The sequence below is a fragment of the Lepisosteus platostomus genome, chromosome 13 (assembly GCF_059453375.1).
Source record: "Lepisosteus platostomus isolate fLepPlt1 chromosome 13, fLepPlt1.hap1, whole genome shotgun sequence".
Classification (NCBI taxonomy): domain Eukaryota; kingdom Metazoa; phylum Chordata; class Actinopteri; order Semionotiformes; family Lepisosteidae; genus Lepisosteus; species Lepisosteus platostomus.
In genome coordinates this window covers 42,774,037-42,797,950 of record NC_142623.1, presented here as the reverse complement: position 1 = coordinate 42,797,950, position 23,914 = coordinate 42,774,037, and the positions used below count along the sequence as shown (strand labels likewise).

The window sequence follows — 23,914 nt, the reverse complement described above, 5'->3', positions numbered from 1 at the left end:
GAATCCTCTGTAGTAAAACACTGACTAGAAGCAGTGAGCAGGATGGGCGGCGCCAGTGTCCTGCCGCATGAGAGAGAGAGAGAGAGAGAACGGGCCTTTCGGAGCTCTCAGTAAAACTCCCGGGCCCTGAATGGACCAGCAAATGCAGTGGCCCTAGCTAGCGCAGAGAGGAATTTAAACGAAGACCGTCTCACTCTGCCCATTGTCAGGATCGGATCATTGACGCCGGGCCCAAGGGGAACCAAGCCCGGTTCATGAACCACAGCTGCCAGCCCAACTGCGAGACCCAGAAGTGGACGGTGAACGGGGACACGCGGGTGGGGCTCTTTGCCCTGGTGGACATCGCCGCGGGTGAGTTTGGCCGTGGCCCTTGCAGACCCAGTGACGCCCCAGTCAGTCCCCCTGGTGTGCAGTGTGCAGCCACACAGAAGCAAAATAAAGCAGTGCTGGATATACTGTGTAACGCAGCTGTGAGCTGCCCTCAGTTTGCTCTCCTCGGCCGGAAACCACTTTTCCTCACCATGTCTGTAAACCTTCAGTTACAGCAGTAAAGATGCTTACAGGACGGGCACAGATGAGTAGGTTCTGCAGCCTTGTCTCTCTGTAGGTGTGTCCAAACAGTTCAGTCTACACTTTCCTTCAAATCCTGCTTTGAGGCTTTGGGCAGCTGCGTGTTGTCTTACACCGTCTTTGACGTGCAGCAGCAGGAGACCCCATGTTTCCCCACGGTGATCCCCGATTCCAACCACCTCTCTCGGTTTCCCCTCCCGGCAGGCACGGAGCTCACCTTCAACTACAACCTGGAGTGTCTGGGCAACGGGAAGACGGTGTGCAAATGTGGAGCTTCGAACTGCAGTGGGTTCCTGGGAGTCAGGCCGAAGGTGAGCAGGAGATGCCAGGGTACCCGGGCAGTCAGAATTCCCTGGAATACAGAGTCTTTTCCCCCTGGCCAAGCCATGTGCTAATTAAGGAGAACAGGCAGTTTTAGAGTGAGGTGGTGTCATTAAGGAACTGCACAGTGAGAGCTGTGTATTACACAATTGAGCATGGAACCACGGGCTCGTAACCGTAACACAGTACAGAGCAGAGCTGAGCTGTATCTTACGGTGCTGTCCCAGCCCTGTCCGACCTGCAGGGTGCCTGCAATGGCTTGCCTGCTTGGTGCACAGCTGCACTGAGCTGTTCTGTGCTCAAGAGGCGTCTTTGGCAGGAGATGATGTCCTGTCTCTCCCTGGTTCAGTTTTCACAAGCCTGCTTTCTTTGAAAGCACACCTTATTACTGTGAGCTGGTGGGGGGGACCCTACGCCTTGAGGTTGACAGGTTGACAAATTGTTACCACTGTTCCCATCCCAGAAGCACTTGGGCTACGTGTGTCCTGCTGTTCTTCCATCCTTCCCAAGGGAAGAAGCTGTATGGGTCAGCTTCATTTCCTTCATATAGCGCCTTTCATCCCCCAAGAACCCCAAAGGCTTGACACGGTAGTGTAGCGGGTCGGGGGCCGCAGGAGAGAGAAACCATCCTGCCCCCCCTGCCTCCCTCACGCGCCCCGCTCGCCGTGTGCCCCCAGAACCAGCCCCCCTCGGAGGAGAAGGGCCGCCGGCTGAAGAGGAAGCTGCCGGCGCGGCGCAAGGGCAGGTCGGAGGTGACCAAGGAGCGCGAGGACGAGTGCTTCAGCTGCGGGGACGGCGGCCAGATCGTGTCCTGCAAGAAGCCGGGCTGCCCCAAGGTCTACCACGCCGACTGCCTCAACCTCACCAAGAGGCCCGCAGGTAACGCGCCCGTCAGACCTGCCGAGATGAGCACCAGTCGCCGGACTGGTCCTCCGCTCTGTTTCTGTCGAAGGGGTGGAGGAGAGGGGGTGGCGTCCAGCTGAAGGGGTGGAGGAGAGGGGGTGGCGTCCAGCTGAAGGGGTGGGGGAGAGGGGGCGCTGTCCAGTGCTGCAGGGCTCCGGGGAGAGGAGAGTTGTGGGAGCTCTCGCTCTGCGGTCAGGGTTGTGTCTGGGTGCGCAGACGAGAGCCGGGTGTCTGTGTGTTGCAGGTCGCTGGGAGTGCCCCTGGCACCAGTGTGACGTGTGTGGGAAGGAGGCTGCGTCGTTCTGCGAGATGTGCCCCAGCTCCTTCTGCAAGCAGCACCGCGAGGGCATGCTCTTCATCTCCAAGCTGGACGGCCGGCTGTCCTGCAGCGAGCACGACCCCTGCGGGCCCGACCCGCTGGAGCCCGGGGAGATCCGCGAGTACGTCCCGGACGCGGCGGCGGCCGCGCGGCGCAGGGACAGGGACCTGATGCAGGCGGCGGCGGGCCAGGTGCCGGGCGCTGTCGCCGCCGCCCGCCCTTTCCCCAACGGCCAGCCCGCCGCCCCCTCGCCCCCCTCCCCAGCCAGCCACAAGCCCCCCACGACTGACACCGCCCCCAGCAGCCCTCGTACCCCCGGCTCTCCCAGCTCCCCCGGCTCCCCCAGCAGCCCCGGCTCCCCCAGCTCCCCCGCGGAGGACGGGCGAGGTGAGGTCGGAGGGCAGGACAAGTGACTCCTCTCGCCCTCGCGCCCGTCGGCTCGGCACGGGAGAGTCCGAAATCTTTGAGTTGGGCACAGGGAGCCCTTGACCACACCGCGTGGGGAGAAGGCAGCGCCCCTGTTTTTCCGTTTCGTTCCGCATGCTTCATCTGAAGGGTCCCCGTGGGGCCCGGTGCGCGCGCCCCCCGTTTTGCGCAGGCCTGAGCGCGGGACCCTGGGGAGGTCGGCTTCATCCCCGTCTCTTCACCCTTCATTTCCACAGAAACGCATTTCAGGGTTTTCTTTCGCTAGGTGTTGATCAAGACCTTTCTTTTAGCGTGGACCCTGGGAATAAGCCCTAGCGGAAGGAAACAAGTAAAAGCCCAGAATCTTATCTCTGTGTCCCCGATTGAGAATTGGTGATATGAGGTCTGAATTGGCAGAGAACACGCGGAATACTTTTTAAAAATGATGGAAAAGAACATTTTTTAAAAAAGGAAGAGGATCTAAGAAATGCCAGGCTTCAGTAAAAAAGAATTTTGTGTACGTGGTTTCCCTGCTGCCCAGATATTTATCTAATAATCCAGAGATTAATCTGCATCCTTTTTCCTGACTTTCCTCGACTTCTTTTGCTAATTTATCAAGACTGAAATTGAATTGGCCGATGCGGATCGGTGCATTTAAAAAAAAAAAAGAAAAACAAACGGTCCCGTTCAGAATTCGGCCCTCCGAGATTGTGAACGACGCAGCCCTTTGCAATAATTCTGCCAGCGCCTCCGGAGTTCCTCGCGTTGGTCTGAGAGACGGAGCATGGCGGGGAGGGGCGTGACTTCGCTAACCTGCGCCGCTAGCCCACAGGAGGTCCCCCTGTACCAGACTCGTTCTGCTGGACTTTCCCCACCCGTTTTATTTCATCTTCCAGATGGCTCGCGCTGTTGTGCGTCACGAGCCTGGCTGGGTACTGACAGCGGACCCGGCTGTGGTGGCGGTGGGTACTGATGAACAGAACCCCCTGTGCTATGAGTTTGTGTCCACTTTCCTCAGCACGGGAATTTCAGGACATTCCGTGATCTACAAGGTTCTCCAACAACGCGTAGTGCTTAGCGAGAGAGAGGGCGGGCACTGACTTTTTCTTTTATTTTATCCGCTCACTTTCTAGGTCACTTTTGGGTATGTAATGCATTTTAGATCTTGTTTTATTATAAAAGGACAAAAAATAACCTCATACAGTTTTAATTTGAATTTTGTTTTATATGGCACTACCACTTGCTGTGTGATGGACTGGGTCTCCAGAAATTATGCTTGTCGTGTGTCCAGTTACCAGCTTCACAATAGGCTGTTGTAGAAAAAAGAGCTCTTGAAAAACACAGAACTAATCTGTAGATCATTCATGGAACAGACTACATGTACAGTTTTTTACCATTGGATACAGAAGTAGTTTATCGTTGTTGTTTTTTTCCTGTAGGGGCAGAAGCATCCATATTGTTTTCTCATGGAGGTCTCCACGGTTCCCAGAGTCTATTCCTTGGTCTCAAGTTACACAGAAGCCCATCAGCTACAGGGAGAGGGGTCGGGTCATTCTATGAGCAGTTTAGCCAGAATTCCTCTCGCAGGAAAGCTGAATGTGAAAGTGCCAGTATGCTCAATAAATGTGTTTTTGTTATGCCGTGTAACGTCTGTAGTAAATATGCAGTGTGTATAATATTCTAGGATGTATTGAAGAGGCGGTGCTGTTGACACTTGTAACGCACAAAAAACGTGACCTTCAGGCGTGACGGCAGCCGCCCCCTTCTCCTCTCCAGGTGCTGTCCGTCTTTACGAGCGCCGGCGTCGGCACGCTGCCCGAAATCGAAGACTCGGATATTTTTTTGGTAGTCGAACACCCACCCAACAAATCGGAATCTCTGTACCGATCCCACCCCCACCTTCCTTGGCGGCCCCCAGCTTGTCCCGCGGTTTTGTGTCATCGTGTGGATCCCGCGCATCGGTGCCTGGCTCGTTTGCTTTGGCCTGTTCCAGGGCTGCAGCCCCGCCAGTGCAGTTGCTGGATAACTGGGCAATACTGTGGAGGTGAAGCAAGAGGAAGCCTTTTGCAATCCAGGAGGGGTTGTGAGCGTCCGTCTCTTTCATAGACGCTGAAGGATGAGCTCCCTCTTTTTTGCGGGCCCGCGGTCCTGTACGAGCCGAAGACCTGTGAGCGAACTCGATCCTCGCGACCACCAGTGCGAACAGGAAGGGACGCAGCCCGTCTGCCTCCCTTTTATTTTCTAGGTTGATACTGGTGCCAGTGTGAGTATTAACCCCAGATACCTGAAGTGAGTTCTTGAACTTGTGCATTGAAGACTGAAGACACAAGTCTTGTCTTGACACAAATGGTTGTGGGGGTCTTAAGTTATGCTGTTGAAGCCGATACCCTGGTTTGCTTCAAGAAATGGCTGGATGGGATCAATTAGCTCCTAGCAGCTAAATGGACTTGATGGCCCAAAGGCCTCCTCTCGTTCTGTACCCTTTCGTAAGTTAAGGGGGTCTCCAAGCCTGTTCCTGGAGGGCAGCCTGCCTCACCAGTTATTTAAATATGAGGATCCCTTACTTAACGTTTCAATAAAGGGAAAGGATCGAAGGCTGTTCTGATTATTTGATCTGAATGATCTTGAGTCTTTAAAAATTGATTATTTCAATAAAACGTGCATGACTGGGGCCCTCCGGGACCAGGGCTGGAGACCACCGGAGTGAAAGTGTGTTCAGTAGACAGACAGGAGGTATTGCACAAGCAATGATGGATTTTTCTGATAGTTCTGATTAAAGGTACAGGGTGCTAATCGTAGGCAGCTGCAGCTACACAATCTCAGTATTAACCAGGAGTAGGTCAGAATACGGTGAGGTGTGGATTTTTTTTCTTGTCCGTTAGCGGTTGGCAACTAAGTGTGAATTGAAATGACTGAATTCGGTAATTGCTGTAAAAAAAAAAAAGACACTTTCTGAGTTTCCCATGCCATGAGAAGGTACACATCATGCTGAAAGCTTTGGGTTTCTATATGTGTCATAAGGCTAAAAATCACTACTGGACGTTTTCCTTGCTGTTGCTGTAGTAGAAGTCTTGAATCCTCCAAATCCTGTTCTGTGCACAGGGGTCCTGGTGATCACGTCAAAACCATTTGTGAGAAGTTGTTGTAAGTTGTTAACTGTTCTTGACTTCTGACCACAAAGCAGAGCTTCCACATTCTGGTCCTGGTGACCTTAGTCTGTCTTTTGTTCAAGCTGGGTGTTCACCCCATTTTCTTTTGCCGAAAAGACAGGGATGGTAGTCATCTTCAGTACTATAGAACCTAATCAATCGGACTACTAGTTCAGTTAATAAAGGGCTTGGTTATGTAAGAGTTCCCAGCAGCTCAGTATACCTGCCGAAACTGGGGGTCACCACGATCAGGTTTGGGGATCCCTGCTGCGCCCGGTGTTGCTTTAGGCTGTTGCTCTCAAGACAGCGCCTTGACTGCCGAGCTGAAAACGTACCGTCTCCTGCCCACGGGCTGACGGAACCCACTCCCCTCCCCAAAGAGGATTGGCCATGGGCAAAAGAAAAGTACCTGGCACTTTCCTAGAGCAGGGTTCGCTCTTCAGAGGCGGAAAGAAAGAGTTACCCTGGACTTCCTTGTCCCCGACAGAGGCTCCTGTGCTGCTGTGGTTCGGTTCTAGTAGATGTACAGCCCTCTGCCCTTCGCAGTTGGCTTCCTGTTACGAGGGCAGGGAGCATTTGCGTTTGCCCTGTAATGAACAGGAGTGGTGGGGGTTCTCGGGTTTTTGATGCAAAGGCTTTACCTTCCGGTGCTCGACCCCCGTGTCCCGAGGAGGGCGAGGGACGCCCTTCTCGGGGCTGGAGCGCGCTGGCAGAGCCCCGGCTCGTAGGGGTGCTCGCATGGCACGTCTTCTGTGAAACTGCTCATGTGAGATGTGCAAAAAACAAAAAAGGGATTGGGATGTATTTAAAAAAAAAAAACACATTAGTCTTATTCTGTGTGGTGCTTTTTATATAGAATGTGGGATGTAGTACTTGGGAAAACCAAATTATGTCTTTTACAAACGAGGGGGAGGAGTGAACAACTGTAGTCCTCCTGGGGGGGAAGGGGGCTGGAGCAGTTGTTAAATGCCATTAGGTCCTAATGGGGGGCTGCTAGTGCTGCCTTTTCTTTCGTGAGTAGCAGTGGCTCCCTCTGCTGTTACCTACGCGTCATTACCTGGAAATCGTGCAAGGAGGCTACAGGCAGCTACTGAGCTCCAGAGCAAAGGAAAGGTTCCAGTCTGAGAAACGCAAGACTCCTGTTGTGTTGCAGTTGGTGCTGTTTCTGGTTCTTGTGCTCTTTCACAGAGCAATAGTGGGTGCTAGATTTTTTTTTAACCCTTGACTGAATTTGCACAGAGAGCTCGGTTTGCCGGACGGCAGGTCTGCCTCCGATTCGTTTCATGACTCCCTGAAAGATCGCTGTGAGTGAGAGCTGTGCAGGAGTGAGCAGGAGGGGCGCCACGACTTGGTTTGACTCGAGAAATTGGGAAATTGTCAACAGGAGCTGGAAATTGCCCAGCTCTTGCGTTTGTTTTTTAGTGTTGCTAAATTACCAACATTGAACAAGACTACTGAGCTGTGCATAACTAATTAACAGAACTAATTTGACCTGTATATACGATTGCATGCAGATACACATCCAGTGATCCTGAGAGGTCCCGTGCTCTCTTTCAGGCAGAGACTGAGAACTGTATGGACAAAAATTCTAAGATCCACTTTTAAGAGATCATTCAAGAGTGTAGGAGATCGGCCTTATCCTTGGAACATATTGGCTGAACATGGGAAGAATAAAAATGGGGGGGAAAAAAGTCTTTGCCTTTGAGATGCGGTGCAGGTGTACCCAAGACTCTTCAGTCGAATGCTTTGCAATCATTTTGCTTTTGAAGTGTCAAAATTGGCCCTGCACACTCCATGGAGTGGGATGTTGATGGGGTGAGCAATAACCCCCTTGCCTGCCAAACAGGTTATGCTGAAAATGATGTCGGGGTGTCAGGAGGTGCTCACATACTGAACAGGATGTACCATTCTTCTCCCAGCATGCATTGCAGGATTATTTCTATTTTAACTACTCAGTCCAATCATATTTTGTACTTGGGGGGGATTCTAATGTCGTCATGTCTCCTACAGTGTTTATACTGTTTGTATTCAGCCCGATTGTGAGATACTGTATTCCTGAGTTTTTTTTTTTAATTGGCTTTTTTCATGTTTGTCCTTTCCTGCTGTGTTTGAGAAATCAACGTGCCTGCTTTCCTCCTGCTGTTTTGCATTTTTTCACTCCCAATGCCACAGCTTGTCCACTGTTCAGCAGAGATGTTGCTGTTGTAAAGAAAAAAAAAATATGCTGCCTTGTGAGAGGATTCCTGAACCGTACTGTAGTCCTTTGTATATAATAAATACTGTAAGTAAAGTTTCACTTTACTCATAAGCGGCTGTATTGCGCTATGATTTTTTTTAACAATGGTTGTTGCTGTGCCTGAATCAACAGGTAGGGGATGTGACAGAAGTGAACAGAATGGTTCACTGCCTCAGGAGTGCAGCAGTGAACAACCTTCATGGGATCTGTACCCTTTCTGGCTCCAAGTCGATCACTCCTAGATGAATGTAAAGGACAGAACACTGGCCAAATGCTAATTGCTTTTACATCCGTCTGCTGAACTCCTTTCAAATGTTTAACAGTTTTGCTCCGTTACGCCATGATGGTTGAAGGTTCTTGAAAAAAATTCATAACTTACTTTTTTAGCTTGTGTCCCTAAAACATTCTGAAAAACAAATTAGCACAAGACCCCACCCCGAAATGACCGGTCCTTGGCACTAGCTTACCACACAAGGGTTTATCCTAGCTATTAGAAGGGGCTTGTAAAACGAGCTATCACTATGGTAAAAAAGCCAGACTGCTTAAAGGAAGCTCAAAGCACTTTATTTATTTTTTATACTTTTCATGAAAAACTCTCAATACACTCCTAACGGCAATCTGCAAGACTTGACCCAGCACTTGAACTAACTTCAGCTGAAAGGTCACTTTGTGCACAAGAGAGCAGGCCAGGCACCTGTGCAGAAAAGGGTGTCGCCCCCCCCCCCCCCCCCCAACAGGCAGCAGCTGCCTTGAGGGAAACCACAGCTGTTGCACAGCTGGAGGGCGGCACCTTTTTTCAAAAGTAAAAATAACCTACTCAGGAAAAAAAAAAAACAATCTAAATACAGCATCACAGTACTACACTGAAAAAAACAGCAAACTAATTCCACCCCTCCCATCACGCTCTCTTCGTGGTATGAGTTTTTGGCAAACTTGTGCAGGCCCTCTCCTCATGCTGAAGAACCTAAAGACTGAGAAGGTACTTCTTCAATGTGGTTTCACCCAGAAGTCAGCCTGGGTAACAAAAGCAATGCGGTGTGGTACATTATAAACCTCAAGAAAGCTGTTCTTACAGTCGGAACCTGCTGGTTTGGCTTTTAGGGCTCTTCAACTCCGTTAATGCGCTTCCTGAAGAACTGTTCAAGAGTAGGAGAGGAATCTGAGAAATTCCCTCTTGAATAAGAGCAGAGCCAGGACTTGAGGATTTTTTTTTTTCTAGAGCAGATCGAAAAGTGTACATGTTTCAGATCCTCTCCTTCTTTCAGTCTTATCAAGGCAGCAACTGAACTTTACTTAAGGTAAAAATGTATACCTTAATTTATACCTCTCTATACCTTAGAACAGAATATGAAATTATGCTTTTTGGACTCTTTTCTGTAACAGTAGTCAGTGGCAGTGGTGAAAGAGGATGTAATAGTCTTTCTGCAACAGGGGTCTTCAGTGCCTGGAGTGCCGTGTTTTCTGGTTTTGTTCCGGCACGATTAGTCTATTAAAGTACAGTAACCTGCACAACCCCTCAGAGCCTCATTACGAATATTACAATTAGCTGATTAAATACGAACAGTACACCTGCACTCCAAAGTCTCACACCTCACCACAGTAACCATGAGTTAGTCATGAGTGCTCTGGCTAGCCAGATTAGTTAGGAGATAAGTATTTTGTGATTACGTTGAACTCGCCACCCGTTACTGAACATTTTCAACTCTCACGGAAGTCTCACGGTGCTTCTACAGAACTTATCCCAAGCAATAACAAGAACAGAACGGCGATGAAAAACCTCTTTCCATGGATAACTGTACAGAAGAACGCTGTAACCCAACCTCTGCAGAAACTGGCTGAGAGCAAGGCACACAGGGGTGGCTGCAGGGTACAGTGGCCACGAGTCTGGATTTGGATAAACCTACTCCCTAGATTTTTTTTGGGGGGAGCAGGGTCTTAATTGTGTATGAGAAAAAACACCCAACAAAAAGCAAAGCCTTGAACTCTGGCACTGCAGAAGCAGTTATGGGGCAGCAGGAATTCCTGAAACCAAGGACTGAGGTTCAAAAACAAAGCTGGAACTTTTTTCAGGTAAGGGATTGATGATCTTCTGGTCTGGTTCTGAAGAGCGGGGAGGCACAACTCACCCGAGCGCAGGATGAGCACTCTGATACAGGCACCACGACTCCAGCCTGCTGTCAGGAGATTCGTCATGCAGTGGGGCTCAAAGAGCACAGCTCCAATGACGGGGGGGTGAGGCATGAGGTCCTGCCTGTGACGGACACACCTCTCGGCCAATCGGAGCCGAGGCGGCTGTGATGCGTTAAAAGCCGACTGGGTCAAAGACGAGCGGGTGGGAGGGGTCTGTCCACACTTCCTCACTCTCCCCCGTGTGCACTTACGGGGTTCACGATTGGAGAGAGTCCAGAATCAGGCGCGACAAACCTGAATTTGAAAAAAAAAACACGGGTGCAACAAAGAGAGCCCACTAGGGAGCTTAAAGAGCCACAGTCCAGCAGGTTTCATGAAGCACCCTCCAGTCATCGATTCTTAACCCCCTGCAAAAACTTCATTAGGACCACCGCGGCAGGTGAGCCTTCAGCATTTGCTTTCTTACTGCTTTATCCAATACGGGGTCATAGCCTGTTTGAAATGAACACACCAGCCTCCCAGAGCAAGGGGTTCACCGAACCCCACAGTGACCTGTCAGCACTACTGCACTGTCTCTCTCCAGGACTATAAATGGATTTAGAGAGAGGCGATGTGAATCTGGATCACCAAATCAACCTTCTCACCCAGGGCAAGGTTGGAGATTAAGAACCCTAATGACAGACGTTAAACTTAAAACTGGTTGCAGTACAAGATATCATTTTTACCACAGGGTATCTGAAAATGCTTTCTGAAGTCTGAAACAAAACATACAAGCCAGAGAAGTTAAATAAACACACACAGCTGGATTATCAACCCCCCTTTTTAAAGACGGAGAACTTCAATTTCTGAAGAAGCAAAATTAGCCTGTGGTTTTATCATTAAAATAGATGTTTTTCCTTTTTTGAAAGAGAGAGAGGAACATTTGCCTCTTCCTCAAACCATTACAAAGATATATTCCCCTCCATATTAGATGAATCTTGCTTATCTGATTAAAATGGTTTTACATTTTTTCCTTAATTTTACCAGTCAAACTGAGGATAAAGAGCTTGTCATGCACCACAAAGTACTGCGCACAGAAAGAAAAACTTTGAACTAAGTAAACTGTTCTGTGACCAAACAGAGCTGGGGGGGAGCAGAAAAATGCTCGTTCAAGCATTAACATCAAAATAAAAAAGGCTATTCTACAGCATACGCCATTGACAAGCAGACTGTGTTCACTTCAGTGCGAAAGGCTAAAACTGTCACCACTACATAAAATCGATCTTCACATTCCAGTGTGTAAATGCTCCTCCTTGTTCTCCTTGCTTCCCTAGCTCACATCGTCCTGCCCTTCACATCCGCCCCACGACATCCGGCTCAAGGATCCTCCGAGCCAGAGGCAGACCCAGCGGAAAGCCGGGATTCAGATCCGCCGCGTCGAAGCCGGGGAAAACCAGGGAAAGAGAGGCCCGAGTCCTCCCGCCGCCCGGAGCACACTGCCCCCGCGTTCGGCTGCTTCTGCGCGGATACGAACGCAAACCAGGAAATCCGCACTGTTCTTCCTCCCCCCCAAAGAAAAGGCAAGAAGCTCCAGCTGGGATGGGGACGGCGAGGCCGCTGCTCCGCGTCAGTGATGGCAGCAGTAGAAGTAGGAGCTCTTCTTCTGCGCCAGGTCCACCCCCTTCTCCTCTGCAAACAGACACAGCAGTCAGACACTGCGGCTCCTGCACAGCACCCCGGTTTCATTTCCTATCATCCAGCTTTGGGGACTGGCAGGAGCTGGTCCCCCTCCCAGCACACGAGAACACAGTCCGTACAGCATGAATCACTTCACATTACTCCTGAAAGAGTACAGAATAAGACGAGAGGAACAGACTAACCTGACTTGCAGCGCAGTGTGCTGCACTGCACTCTCAATGCACACTCCACTGCACTGGCTGTGTGCGACAGGAGTGTCATAGGAAAACCTACTAAGCAAAATACTATACTGTATATGACTTATTTTCTTGAAGATGCAAATACAAACGTTTTCTGATATGTTATTATCAAAAAGCTACTTAAAACTCAGACCGCATTATGCAGTTATCCAAATTAAACTCAGACCGCATTATGCAGTTATCCAAATTAAACTCAGACCGCATTATGCAGTTATCCAAATTAAAACGCACTGTGCAGCCAACTTCACTAAGTTTCAGACAGTGAACTGAAAACATGTATTTAACTGAATCAGATAATAACAGAAAATGCAAATGGGAACAGTATTCTTTTACAATTATCTAGATGCACATGGAGAGTCTATGATGGAGGTGAATGTGTGCTCAGTTTTATTCTGTCACAGCTCTTAAAAAGTTTAGAAACAAAATTACTCAATTGTAAAATGTGCACTCAGCACCATTAAAGCTGCACAAGTAACATCTTGCCTTGAAGCCATGTGGTTTTGGCGATAAAATAAATGCATATCGGCTATTTTCGCAAAGAAACATGCAGTGAAGGGTTTCAATTTCTCGGAGCTTTGTCTTACGCAATCTGAAACGTGTCAAAATCCACCTTACACCCTCGCAAAGAGAAGCCGAAACTGGAAATACCAAGACAAGCTCCAAAGTGGTTTCAAATAACAGGTGAAGAGGAACTAAAAGGAGATGTCAAACCACACACAAGGCCAGACCGCATGTGTCAAGAGAGAACACGAGTGACCTCTGACCTGTCATGAGCTGGAAGGAGGTGCTGTTGTAGTAGTCTTCGGCCACCTTGAGGAAGAGCTCATCTGCAACAAAGAGTGGGGAGAGGGCCACCGTCACTCCTGCGACCCGCAGTCTGAATCTGCCCAGCTGCCCGATCACTGCTCATGGGCATTGGCATTTCAGATTCGCTCTGTCTACTGCACATGCAGATACAGTAAATCCCAAACGGTAACCACATCTTTGGAAAAAATAAATCAGTTTCTATAGAACATCAAGGAATTCACTCCTTGGGTCCAACATGCCCTACGTCTTGTTAAAAAAAAAATGTGCACACAGTGGCGATGTGCTATCTAAACCCAGTGGACATGGGAACAGGACTCGGGCTGTCTGTGACACCATCTGAAAAACCTGACAGAACACAGAACACCTGCAAAAGAATATCAGACACGAGCAACGAGGGAAGGCAGTTCGGATCATCTAGCACAGCTGATCCAAGTAACTCTCTTCAAATCAAGAACCAGGGCTCTGTCTTCAGGGCTCCCCGTCTGCAACCCTTCTTACATTCCAGACTCTAGCAACAGGTGGCAAGGGGCAATGACCCGCGTGGACCTGCGGCCACTCACCTACATTACGGCCGGTTTTGCTTGAGGTCTCGAACAGCTGAGCCTTTATTTCTGCAGGGAGAAAGAAAACGGGGGGGAAAACTGTCAGAATCGTCCGTCCACAACCTGGAGAGAATTCTCAGTTCGGAAATGCTAAACTGCTAAAATGCGAAAACAATGGTGTTCACTTCCAGGGCCATTCTTTCTAAATATGAAAAAACAACTGCAGTACTGCTACTACTGAGCGCCTCTGGCTGAACACTTGACTTCACTTCCTTCAAAGTGTTCAGTGTGACAGCCAGGCTGGCTCCAGAGGTCTGACCCCCAGCAGTACAGCACATACAGGATGGACTAAACCTCCTTCAAAAACACTTTTTCCACTAAACAGCACATTTGGCCTCGAAATGCAAAGGACACTCCCACAGACTGCCTGAGAAATTTCCAGCAGCGAGGCTCCGTCGCGGGGACGTTGAAAGAAATCAGTTACACTTTGTGTAACTTTGTGAGCACAGCTATTTCAGTTATGACAGTGCGGCCTGCCTCAGTCCTGCGGACTTTCATATCCTTCCCACTGTCCTTTCAAGACATTAAAACCTTTCTAAAGAAAAATGAAATTCAGCTGAGGGGTTTTGAAATATGCAATACCTTCGCTTGTCCTGCCTCCCCCAGTTTTGAGAAACGGGGCCGAAATTAATCAATGATAATGACTTTCTAACACTTCTTAAACACGCCCTTCACACGAGGTCAAAGGCATAACATTAAAGAGCAGATTGACCAGCCCTCCGATGCTTCCTGCACATTTATTCCCCTGACCGGACCCTGCTGTCTGAAGGGCAGGAGGCAGAGAGAAATCCCGTTTCTCTCCTCCCTGAAGTAAACCTTCAGGAGGTCGCCGCTGAACTCGAAGCACGTTCTTCAGCAGGAAGCCGATGGACTTTTGTTTTGTCACGTACCAGAACGTCACTGCTGGGAAAAAAAACCTTTCACCTCCGTTTCAGGCAGTGGGGGAGCTCATGCACGTTCCCCAGCAGCTTCCCAGATCTAAAACTCAAGCAGCTGTTTGCCTGTAGAGAGATGCCCCCCCCCAGGGCTGCCCGGGCGAGAGCACTTCCATTTCCCTGGGCGCAGCCTGTTCCTAAGGACTGCCCAGGTTATTTTCTTTTCCAAACGGGGAAGGTGGAGGACCGTGACGAAACGGCAGGCAGCCGGGCGGGGGAGACTCGGGAACCGGCCGGAGGAGGCCTGGGCCCTTACCGTCGGCGTAGTCCTGGGCGTCGTGGTAGTCCACCTTCCTCAGGCTGCGGTTGCCTTCGATCAGGTCGCCCTTCGTGCCGCACAGGTAGATCCTGCACTGCTGCAGCCGGGGGAGGAGAGAGGGGGGAGGTGCTGAGAGAGAGCGGCGCCTGCGGTGGACGCATGGAGGTCCGCACGCGGCACAGAGCGCATTCTGAGAGCGTGGGACAAACCGTTACAACAAATATACCCTCACGGGAGTTTTTCAAGTTTTCCCCAAGAGGCATTTTCCCCATATGCAAGACCTCGCCATGATTTAAGCAGGGCACGGCTGATGAAGCAGCTCTCCATCTTAGTGTGTAAGTGCGTGCATCACGACAGAGCCCGCTGGAGAGAGGGTGCGTGCGTGCGTGCAGGCCAAGAGCCGAAAAAACAGGTGTACCTCTTCGCTCTTCTGCAGTTCGGTCACCCAGAACTTTGCCCTGGCAAAACTCCAGCAGTCCGTCAGATCTGAGGCACGATAAAACAGAATAAAAAAAACAGAAGTTGTCCCGCCCGGATGAAAACAAAACACCTGTACAGTATAAGATCTTACTCATATTACAGAAGCCTGTGGCCCGACTGGTGCAGGCAGAGGTGTTTTCCGTATGCAAGCAAGAATACTTAAAGCAATGCATATGGCAACAACTCCAAGCATAAAAAGGAGCACACAGACACACCACCATAACTTGGCCTCGTGCATCATGCAGAGCCAAATGCACATGTGGCTGCTAAGGAACAAGTAAAGGTTTATTACGTTTATCAAGCTGAAAAGAAAAGAGACGCAATGTTTCGACTGTGGAGCCTTCTTCAGGTGTTGCTACTAAGGGCTAACGTACACAGCAATGTGTATCGCAGTGCTATCTCTGCTTTCAATGGGCGTTCATCTTCAGAGCTCTGGCTTCCCGGACACAGTGAGCAGACTAAGCACCAAGCCTCCCAGGGGTGGAACAAGCTGCCCAGCCGTGCTGCTGAGGTAATTCCCAGCAGATCCTACAAGATCTCTGAGCTGGTAAACCGTAAGCAGTGAAAGGAACAGGACAGGCTGAACGGCCTGCTCTGATCTGCTGCCTTTTCTGTGTTTGCAGTAGGTTTTGTAAACCCACTGGCAAGACCCTTTCAAAAGTACAATATACTAGTGCAAACCACAAACTGACCTCATCCCCCTGGTTGAGGGATATTCAGCTACATCAGTAACTTGGGACAAGCCTGTCCAGCCCTTTGATCCAGAGAAAAGAACACACAACCAGAACCTCAACCCAAAACAGGTGACGCATCACTGACATGCGGCTGGAGTTCACCAACTGCTCTTCTTGACCAACCACCCAGACTGCGAGGGATGCAGAAGAGGTCAGAGCATTTTCAGGTCTTGACAGGAAGCAGGAGGACATACCTCCTGATGACACAGGCTCTAAATATAGAGCACACAGCACTCCCTGCTCGGGAAGACGAGGGCTTTCTGAGTCACAAACCTGCCCTGTGCTCAGTGTGACAGTGTGTCATTTTCACTCAGCAAACCCGTCCAAACGCAGACAGTGTGAAAGGAAGTACATGCTGCCTTGAAGCACTTTTAACTCTCTGAAGCGAGGAAGAGTCGGGACACTGGTCATTTAAACATCAGAGTAGTATCAGCATTGCGGACGAGAGCCCACACCAGTGCACTTCTGAATTCCAGTATCGGAGAGCTTGCCTGTTGCAGGTTTTACAGTAGTAAGAGGAAGCTATTTACCCTGTCTGGCCTGTTTGCTAGTTAGTACCAGACTGATCATTATTGCTTAAATCGCTTAAATTCAACAACATGGCTGGGCAGCTCAGTCCACCATCCCACAGCTTGTTGACAATATCCACAGCACTGGGCTCTTTTCCTGCACTTCCCGGAGAAGAGTGGGTTGACCTTTGTGATCACTTGCTAGGATTTTAAAAACGCTATGTCAATCCCTCTTGAACTCTCTCTGTTCAACTCCAGAGGTAAAATTAATCCATGCAGCTCGGTACCAGACAGTACCACAGAACTACACAGGATCCTGACACACATAGTGCTTCACTATTAGGTATAATGCCCTCCTTTTAGACCAGAAATGTTATGATGACAGAAACTGCATAAAACTACGCAAAACGTACTGTGTACAGACAAAACCCCCAATCTCTTCTTTAAAAGGAGAGCAGAACTGTGATTCAGTGTCTGGCTTCTCAACATTTACTTCTGTGTGGTTTCTGACTGAGCTAAATCATGGGTTATGCAGGTGAATTCCAGGAATGCGAGTTCCGTGCTCCGGTCGGATGGAAAAGACCAGGGCGGCCGGAAGGGCCTTCTGTGAAGAGAGAGCAGGTCCCTACCGTAGCACACAATGGCGGCTTTGGCTCCTCGGTAGTACATTCTGCTCATGGCCTCGTAGCGCTCCGATCCCGCTGTGTCCTAGAACAGAGACAAACAGACCCTCCCAGTGCTACTGTTTCAGAGGGACCCCTGAGCTGCCCCAGACATCAGAAGAAGTATTGTGTGAGAAGACGGGGGGGGATTAGGGCGTTTCAAATAAAGAAAGGGGGTTTTATTCGTGCAAGGAGCTGAATCTGGCAGAGCAACGCCCGTTCGCTGGTCTTCATTTGAAACGGTGATTCTACAGGCACAAGGGCACCTCATCCTGCTTCAACACAAACCTGAGCGAACGAATGAGGTGAGGCTCTGAGCAATGTTCTTTTTAACCCCCTAAAACGTCCTGCTTTTCCTCTTTCTGCAGGTCTCCCGTGCGCAGGGCCTCTGCGGGAACGACGCCAGCTCACACTCACACTGTCCCGTTCACAAGGGAGTTACAATCACACGCCGGCAGTCACTATGGATACTGCAAGTGATCGTAAAGGGTACTGCATTTACAACAGAAAACTTTCTTCACAAGATTTCATGTCTAATTAGGCTGATCCAGCAATGCATCAGAAAGCCTCTCTACTCCGTCCCCCTTGGGAGCTATGGGCACTCAACGCTGTCCCAGCTCAGCTACTTAACTAAATCGCTCGCTGGCTTAATTGGCCAAGAGCGACGTGCTCTCTAGCGCCCGGCTGAATAATTCTTCAGAACCTGCTGGACGACATTCCTCACTTACCCAGATACCCAGGGTAACGACTTTGTCTTCCACCTGGATGGGTTTTGCAACAAATGCTGCTCCGATAGTCTGTGGAAAAAGAAGGCAACAGGAATCATGTATTGCAGCAACACCAGGCAGGTACAAGGCCACCCACCTGGGTAGAGGCCATCGGACACTGCTGACCACACACCTCACGAGAAGAGGAACTGACACTGACACGTTTTAATGCGTCTCTTTCAAGTTTCTAATTCAGGGCATGGCGGCGTGGATGGAGAGATGCCACGGAGGCACCAACACCACCCATTAAACAGAGCAGGCAAGGACACAGCAGTGTCCCAGTCGCCATGGAGAAAGATGATGAGAGAGAATGATGATGCAGAGTTATTCATCGCTTGCAGCTACTTGCAGCTCTGCGTGCCCCCCGACTGTGCATCGCTGCTACTCCCTAGGTTTCAGACAAGACAGTGTCAGCTCTCCGCTGGGACTCACGTTCTGATAAGGCCCGATGAGAAAGCGGTTGTGCACGTATCTCTCCACCAGGCTGGTCTTGCCGACGCACTCCTTCCCCAGCATGACCACCTTGGCGTCCACCCGCTGGCCACTCATCTCCGGGCGACGGGAGCCCTGGGCGGGCGACCGAGGGATTGTCCGGGGGGCGGGGGGGGATTCTCTTTCGGGGAAGAGGGCAGCTCACTGCTCTCTACACCACTGGAGTTGAAAAAAAACACCAGGGTAAGATCCGCAGCGTCCCGGTGAATCCGTCGGACAGGAACACGGGTCCCGCTTCAAAGCCCAGCCTGGGAACAGCCGAGGCTACCTCGCAGAAAGAGCAGCGGGGGTCTGCACAGCTGGGCCTCCAAACGGGGGTCTTCTAATCGACCGCTGCTGCTGCTGGAGGAGAAGCCGAGATGAATGAACCGTTTCAGCAACCGACTGTGTCACCAGACCTCTTCTTCTTTAAAATAACTTTTATGTTCCTGTAATCTAACTTTGATACGTCAGATGCACATCCCTGACTAGAAGAATGTGAGTTGGGGCCTGGGGCACATGTCCTGTGCAAAAGGACCTAGAATGAGGTAGCAGGCGCATCGCAGCCTGAACAAGATGCATAAAATCACTGACATGCAACAGTAATGTAAACCAGTAAAACAAGCTTTTAAAAAGGGAACTATTTGAAGGCTCACAGTTTTTATAAAGGGTATATCTCGACATAATGTTGCTACTTAGCCGAGCTGCTCAGCTCTACAGACAGAAATTGCTGAAACTCTTGACAGTCGTGTCTGGAGCCAGACAACGTACTGGGACACAGAAATGAGCTGGAAGTCAGTCGAAGTCTGTTCGTCAGCAAGCCAGCTCAACACTTGTCATGCTGTGAAACATGTCAGCCAAACAGGGAAGATGTATTAGCTTAAGACAAAAGCCTTCTGGTCACAATTCTGAGTACTCCCAGTTTCGAACTGAACATGTTTAACTCATGACAGCAGCAGTAACAGTAATGGTGGCGCTTGTAGAAAAATAATTGAAAATTTCAAGTAATACGATTTAAACGTTCATGTCCTAAAAGGTGCCATTATGTTATCCTTTTACTCGGCCTATAATATGATTTTAGACAAGAGAATAACCTAATTGCAGCAAACGGTTAAGTTCCCATATATTTCAATTTGAGTGATTTATGGTGTTTAAGGAGGGATTCAGAAGGAGAAGGCATTCCCCCAGATATCTGGGGGAGACTGGTCGAACAGAAGATAAAACTCCCCTCCTCTCCACAGCCTGTTTCTGGCCAGTTCATACGTCGCCAATTTACTGAACGACTCTCTCAGCAGACTAAACGTGAAACCACACAGAGAGAAACTGAAAGGGGAAACGGGTTTCACTACAGCGCAACCGACCTGACAGAGCAAGACTGGGGTGTGTACAGAAGAGGGGGGAGAGGCACAGAGCAGTGTGAAACACGGGCATTTCACAGACTCCCCGGAGGATCCCTCATCACCATCAGAACTTCTGCAAAACTGAGGCAGTTTCTCTCCACTCAAGACACAGAGAAATGAATACATGCTCTTGTATACAGTGGTGTGAAAAAGTAAGTACAGCCCATGAAAAGGTTTGCCTTTTTTTTTTTTTTTTTTACATTTTTGGACAAAAGGATATTTGATCGCCATTTCAACAAAACTGATCGATAAAGGTGATCTGATTTTAAAACATAAAATTAAAAAATCATATTTTGCACTCATTCGTACTATTTAAATCAACAGAAATACAATTTCCTTGTGCAGAAAAAGATAGTACACCCCTACCTTTATCATTGCATCAGATGCCTAAAATTTGAATCAGGTGCACCAAAACAGGTGCAAATGATTAGAACATCAGCAGAGAGTAACTCGGAGGGCACTGCCTGATACAAACATCAGAAACCTGTGGTCTGGTTTGGTCTTAGCAATTGAGGTGTGTGGCTACATCATGCCAAGATCAGAAGAGCTCTCCGAGGCCCTCAGGAGAGAGACTGTTGATGCCTATGAGTCTGGGAAGGGATTTAAAGCCATTTCCAAGCGATTTATAGTCAATCACTCGACTGTCCGAAAGATCATCTACAAATGGAGAAAAGTTCAAGCCATTGGCAATCTCTCCAGGCCAGGTTGTCCCACCTAATCCGGCCACGAGCTGACCGAAAGATGCCGCAGGAAGTCTCCAAGAACCCCAGGATAGCATCAAGGGATTTACAGGCAAGTGGTGCCTCAGTCAATGTCAAAGTGCATGAGTCAACCATCCGATAGAGACTGCACAACTTTGCCCTACATGTGAGGTCAGGAAGGAAGAAGCCTCTGCTCCCCAAAAAGTTTTCCAGACAACACCTAGGTGAAGATCAGGACTATTGGAGCAATGTGCTCTGGACGGATGGGACAAAGGTATAGCTATTTGGCCACAATGCCAGATGTCATCTTAGGCGAAAACAAAAAAAACTGCCTTTGACCAAAAGAACCTCATACCAACTGGAAAGCATGGTGGTGGAAGCATTAGCGTTTGGGGCTGCTTTTCTGCCATCATAGAGTCAACCCTGAATTCCACATGTTACCAGAGGGTACTTGAGGAGAATTGTATAATGTTAGCATGCCCAGAGGGGTTGGGCAGCCAGTTGACCTTGGACCCCTAGAAGTTTTTTTTCTCCTTACTAAGGAGTTTTTTGTTCCTTTCCTCCGTTGTCTTCTGGTCTTTTCTGTTCTGTATTCACAACATGTATGGTCACTTGCTTTGTTAAGCGCCCTGGGGCAACCTTGTTGTGAAACACACAATGTAGACGGTACATCACAACATAGTAAACAATACAACCAGAACAATACATATGTAGTAGTGGAAAAAAAAACGCAGCGTGCATTGAGTCTGAGGCATAGCAGTTGTCTGTTAAGGATGTGATAGGATTAGCCTAAACTATAAAATTAAACCAGTGTTGATCACAAAGCGGCACAAACCTGAGTTATCTTGAAGGACCGGGCAATGATTCTCCGCCTAATCCGAGAAAAACGGAGCAACTGACTTCATCCTCTCTCTCTCTCTCCACCGCCTCAGAAATCAGCTGATTTCAGGTAATTCAGAGTACCGGAAAACGTGACCTCTGCTTCTCTCAGTGCGGCGGACGTGCAGCTACCCGACTTGGTGTTCAAGGAAGAGACACACGTACACGCACGTCCGACTGCCGACTTCACCGGACACCGCTGGCATTTTGATGTTTTTGTTTTTTTGCGGCAAGACCTACGACCGCACAAGTGAACCGGGCAAATCATTCACAGAAGTGAAGTGAAGAGAAGAGAGTTACTATTTATACATGTTATATGTGTGTGTGTGTGTATATATATATACACACAACCCCAACGAAGTAATTCTAAACCCCACATCCGGCCTGCGCTGTGAATCAAATGCATGTAAACACCATTTCGTGAGCAGCCCTGCGTGCGAGGCACTTTCGGACGGGTCCTGAAACAGTGGCCCCCAGCTGTCAGCACGTGTGGCGACTCCTGGTCTCCCCCCAGGACCGGCCGTGGGGAGACACTCTCTGGGTGCGGGACCGCACGTACACACGCGAGATGAAAACCCGTGAGCTTGCTCCTCACTCAGATGGAGCATCTGCACGCCGGCCACAACACCGGCTCGCTGGTTTGCAGCCCAAAATCGACAACCGGGTAACGGTGACCCGAACCCAACACAAGCGTTTCTTGCCTGTGTGCGTGTTTGTGTCCCGTCACGGGAGGGGGGGGGTCTTTCCACGCCGGGCCAGGGATAGCGAAACAAAGGAAGAGCTCACCTTCCCCACCCGGGGCTGGCGGGTCTCGGCTCGGGCCCCTCGCCTGGAAACGCAGCGCACTCGGCTCCGCACACGGGCCGCGGCTCGTCCGCCCCTCAGGATCTCGCACGGTTTCGCAATCCGGGGGCCGGGGGGGTCGGCATGGCCGAGAGCTGGCGAGGGAGCCCGGTTCAGTGCAGCACCCCCTTCCTGCGCGCCGGAGACCCCCAAGTCCGCCTCATGCCCACCGCCGGGAAAAGGGACGGGGTAAAAAAAAATAAATAAAAAAAGACCGTGTAAAAAAAAATAAAAAACCCGGTCCTGCGCGTTTATGTCAGCGTACAAAGTCGATATAAACACCCCAGGCAGCTGCGTGTGTTTATACACGCTGAGACCGAGCCAACCAGAGCCGGTGCGGCGCTCCCGTCGCCGAAAGAGGAACTAAAGCATCCCGGGGCAGGTGTCCCCTCCCGGAGGGGGGCGGAAAGGCAGGGATGCCACAGGAAGTGAGACAAGACGCCAACTTCCTGCAACCGCGAGATTCCCGGAGTGCCCCATCCTTCTAGGAATGGCGATGAGCAGCAGCAGCAGCCTGGTGTTCCTGTTTTTGTTTCTGGGTGGGAGAGGAGGTTTAGCAATCTGGTTTCAAAAGATAAGATAAAGTCAATCAGAGTGTACCACCCCCCCTCATCCTCCACCGTTTCGGAAAAAAAAGTCAATTTTGGTGTTGGTTGTGCTTTTCAAAATTAGACGATTTTGACCCATCAGTGTCATCGCAGACCTGACGTGCTGTATTACATGTGTGTGTTTGTGTGTCCAGAGGCAGCGTATTGACCCGTTTGTCATTTCTTTTGGTCCTTTGTCGAAAGCCAGGGTTGCTGGGTTGTGCGCCCCAGTCTCTCGGTGGCTGTTGCCGAAACGGGACAGCTTATCACCTGGGAAAGGAAGTGACTTCAGGGCTGTCGCACTGATAACAAGAGCAGAAAGGAAACACAGCGTTTTCCCACCTGAAGAAGGCTCCACAGCCGAAACGTTGTTTCCTTTCTTCTCTTTTCAGCTGGAATAAACCTTTACTTGTTCCTTGCAGCCTATGCCTGCTGATGCAGCTGCCAATAACTCACAGCTGGTACCCCTGAAGCCCACTGAAGCTCAGCAGGTGTGTGGTCAGTACCTGGGTGGGAGACTCCTGGGAAAGCTAAGGTTGTTGCTGGAAGAGGTATTAGAGGGGCCAGTAGGGGGCACTCACCTAAGGTACAGTGAGCCTGTCTCTCAATAATGATGATGATGATGATAATAATAATAATACAGTGTGTGATCTCCTGTCCCTGCCTAGGAATGCAAAGGCCCCTCTGAACTGTTTGCCACGTAGCGATACTCGAACACTGTTACACGGTTTAAGAGAATTAGAAATGTTGCGAACAAAAGGATAGCTTTTATCTCATCTTGCCCAGTTTATTTGTTGATCTCCAAATATCATCAGGTCTTTCACCCTAAAAAAAAACCCCAGAAAAACTAGCACAGTGTTTTAGTGCTAGTAATCGCAGTGATTGTGAAGAATTCATTTTATGCTGCAATGGCTTCAATACAGAGTGGCATGGTGGTGCATTGGTTAGTGTCCTGCCTCATAGGGCTGTGAGGACCTGGGTTCAATTCTGGACCTGGAGTGCTGTCTGTGTGGAGTTTGTACGTTGTGCTTATGTTTGTGTGAGTTTTCACAAAAGAAGTACTGGTAGGTTAATTGGCTTCTGGGAAAACTGTCCCTGCTGTGTGTGTGTGCATCTGTATGTGCTCTGCTATCCCATCAGGGGTGTACCCAGCCTTGGTGCCTGTTGCCTGCGGAGATATGCTTTGGCTCCACTGTAACCCTGAATTGGATGGAGCAATTAGAAAAAGGATGGATGGGGCTGTAAGACAAAGCAGTTACATTGACGGGTCAAGCCACAGTTTGTATGAGTGGGCTGCAGTTCTCAGATCGGCCACAAGGTGGCGGCTGA

The 23,914-nt window shown here is 49.7% G+C and overlaps 2 protein-coding genes across 14 annotated transcripts in view; one reads left to right on the top strand and one right to left on the bottom strand.

Annotated features, from left to right (window-relative positions):
• nsd1b (nuclear receptor binding SET domain protein 1b) overlaps positions 1-7,975 on the top strand; it is a 35,269-nt gene extending 27,294 nt beyond the window's left edge. For 6 of the 7 annotated variants that reach the window (XM_088604763.1, XM_088604762.1, XM_088604764.1 and 3 more), the window contains 4 exons: positions 210-351; positions 775-881; positions 1,569-1,770; positions 2,039-7,975. In XM_088604763.1, coding sequence (XP_088460889.1) covers positions 210-351; positions 775-881; positions 1,569-1,770; positions 2,039-2,526 — 939 coding nt within the window. In that variant the 3' untranslated portion in view covers positions 2,527-7,975. The remainder of the gene's footprint in view (positions 1-209; positions 352-774; positions 882-1,568; positions 1,771-2,038) is intronic. The other variant, XR_015926203.1, reaches the window with a different exon arrangement.
• A 470-nt stretch (positions 7,976-8,445) lies between these two features.
• Positions 8,446-22,524, bottom strand: rab24 (RAB24, member RAS oncogene family). Of its 7 annotated transcripts, none has more exons than XM_088604770.1 (10): positions 21,942-22,514; positions 18,465-18,538; positions 18,137-18,355; positions 17,666-17,734; positions 16,905-16,983; positions 14,971-15,038; positions 14,550-14,649; positions 13,317-13,367; positions 12,714-12,776; positions 8,446-11,701 (listed from the first exon to the last, which is right to left on the bottom strand). In XM_088604770.1, exons 3-10 carry the CDS (start codon positions 18,251-18,253, stop codon positions 11,640-11,642), a joined length of 609 nt encoding a protein of 202 aa, XP_088460896.1. In that variant the 5' UTR covers positions 18,254-18,355; positions 18,465-18,538; positions 21,942-22,514; the 3' UTR covers positions 8,446-11,639. The 7 variants fall into 7 exon arrangements, with proteins under 7 accessions (XP_088460896.1, XP_088460897.1, XP_088460899.1 ...); XM_088604771.1 differs by lacking the exon at positions 21,942-22,514 and adding an exon at positions 21,112-21,391; XM_088604773.1 differs by having other exon boundaries at positions 14,550-14,646; positions 18,137-18,538; positions 21,942-22,524.
• Between the last annotated feature and the right edge of the window lie 1,390 nt (positions 22,525-23,914).

Bases quoted from the DNA above. Each gene is read 5' to 3' on its own strand.
- rab24 (XM_088604770.1), bottom strand. From the start codon at position 18,253: ATGAGTGGCCAGCGGGTGGACGCCAAGGTGGTCATGCTGGGGAAGGAG. The intron at 15,039-16,904 runs GTAGGGACCTGC...ATCGTGCCTCAG, and splicing joins AGCCGCCATTGTGTGCTACG to ATCTGACGGACTGCTGGAGT. The intron at 12,777-13,316 runs GTGAGTGGCCGC...TCTTTGTTGCAG, and splicing joins CAAAACCGGCCGTAATGTAG to ATGAGCTCTTCCTCAAGGTG.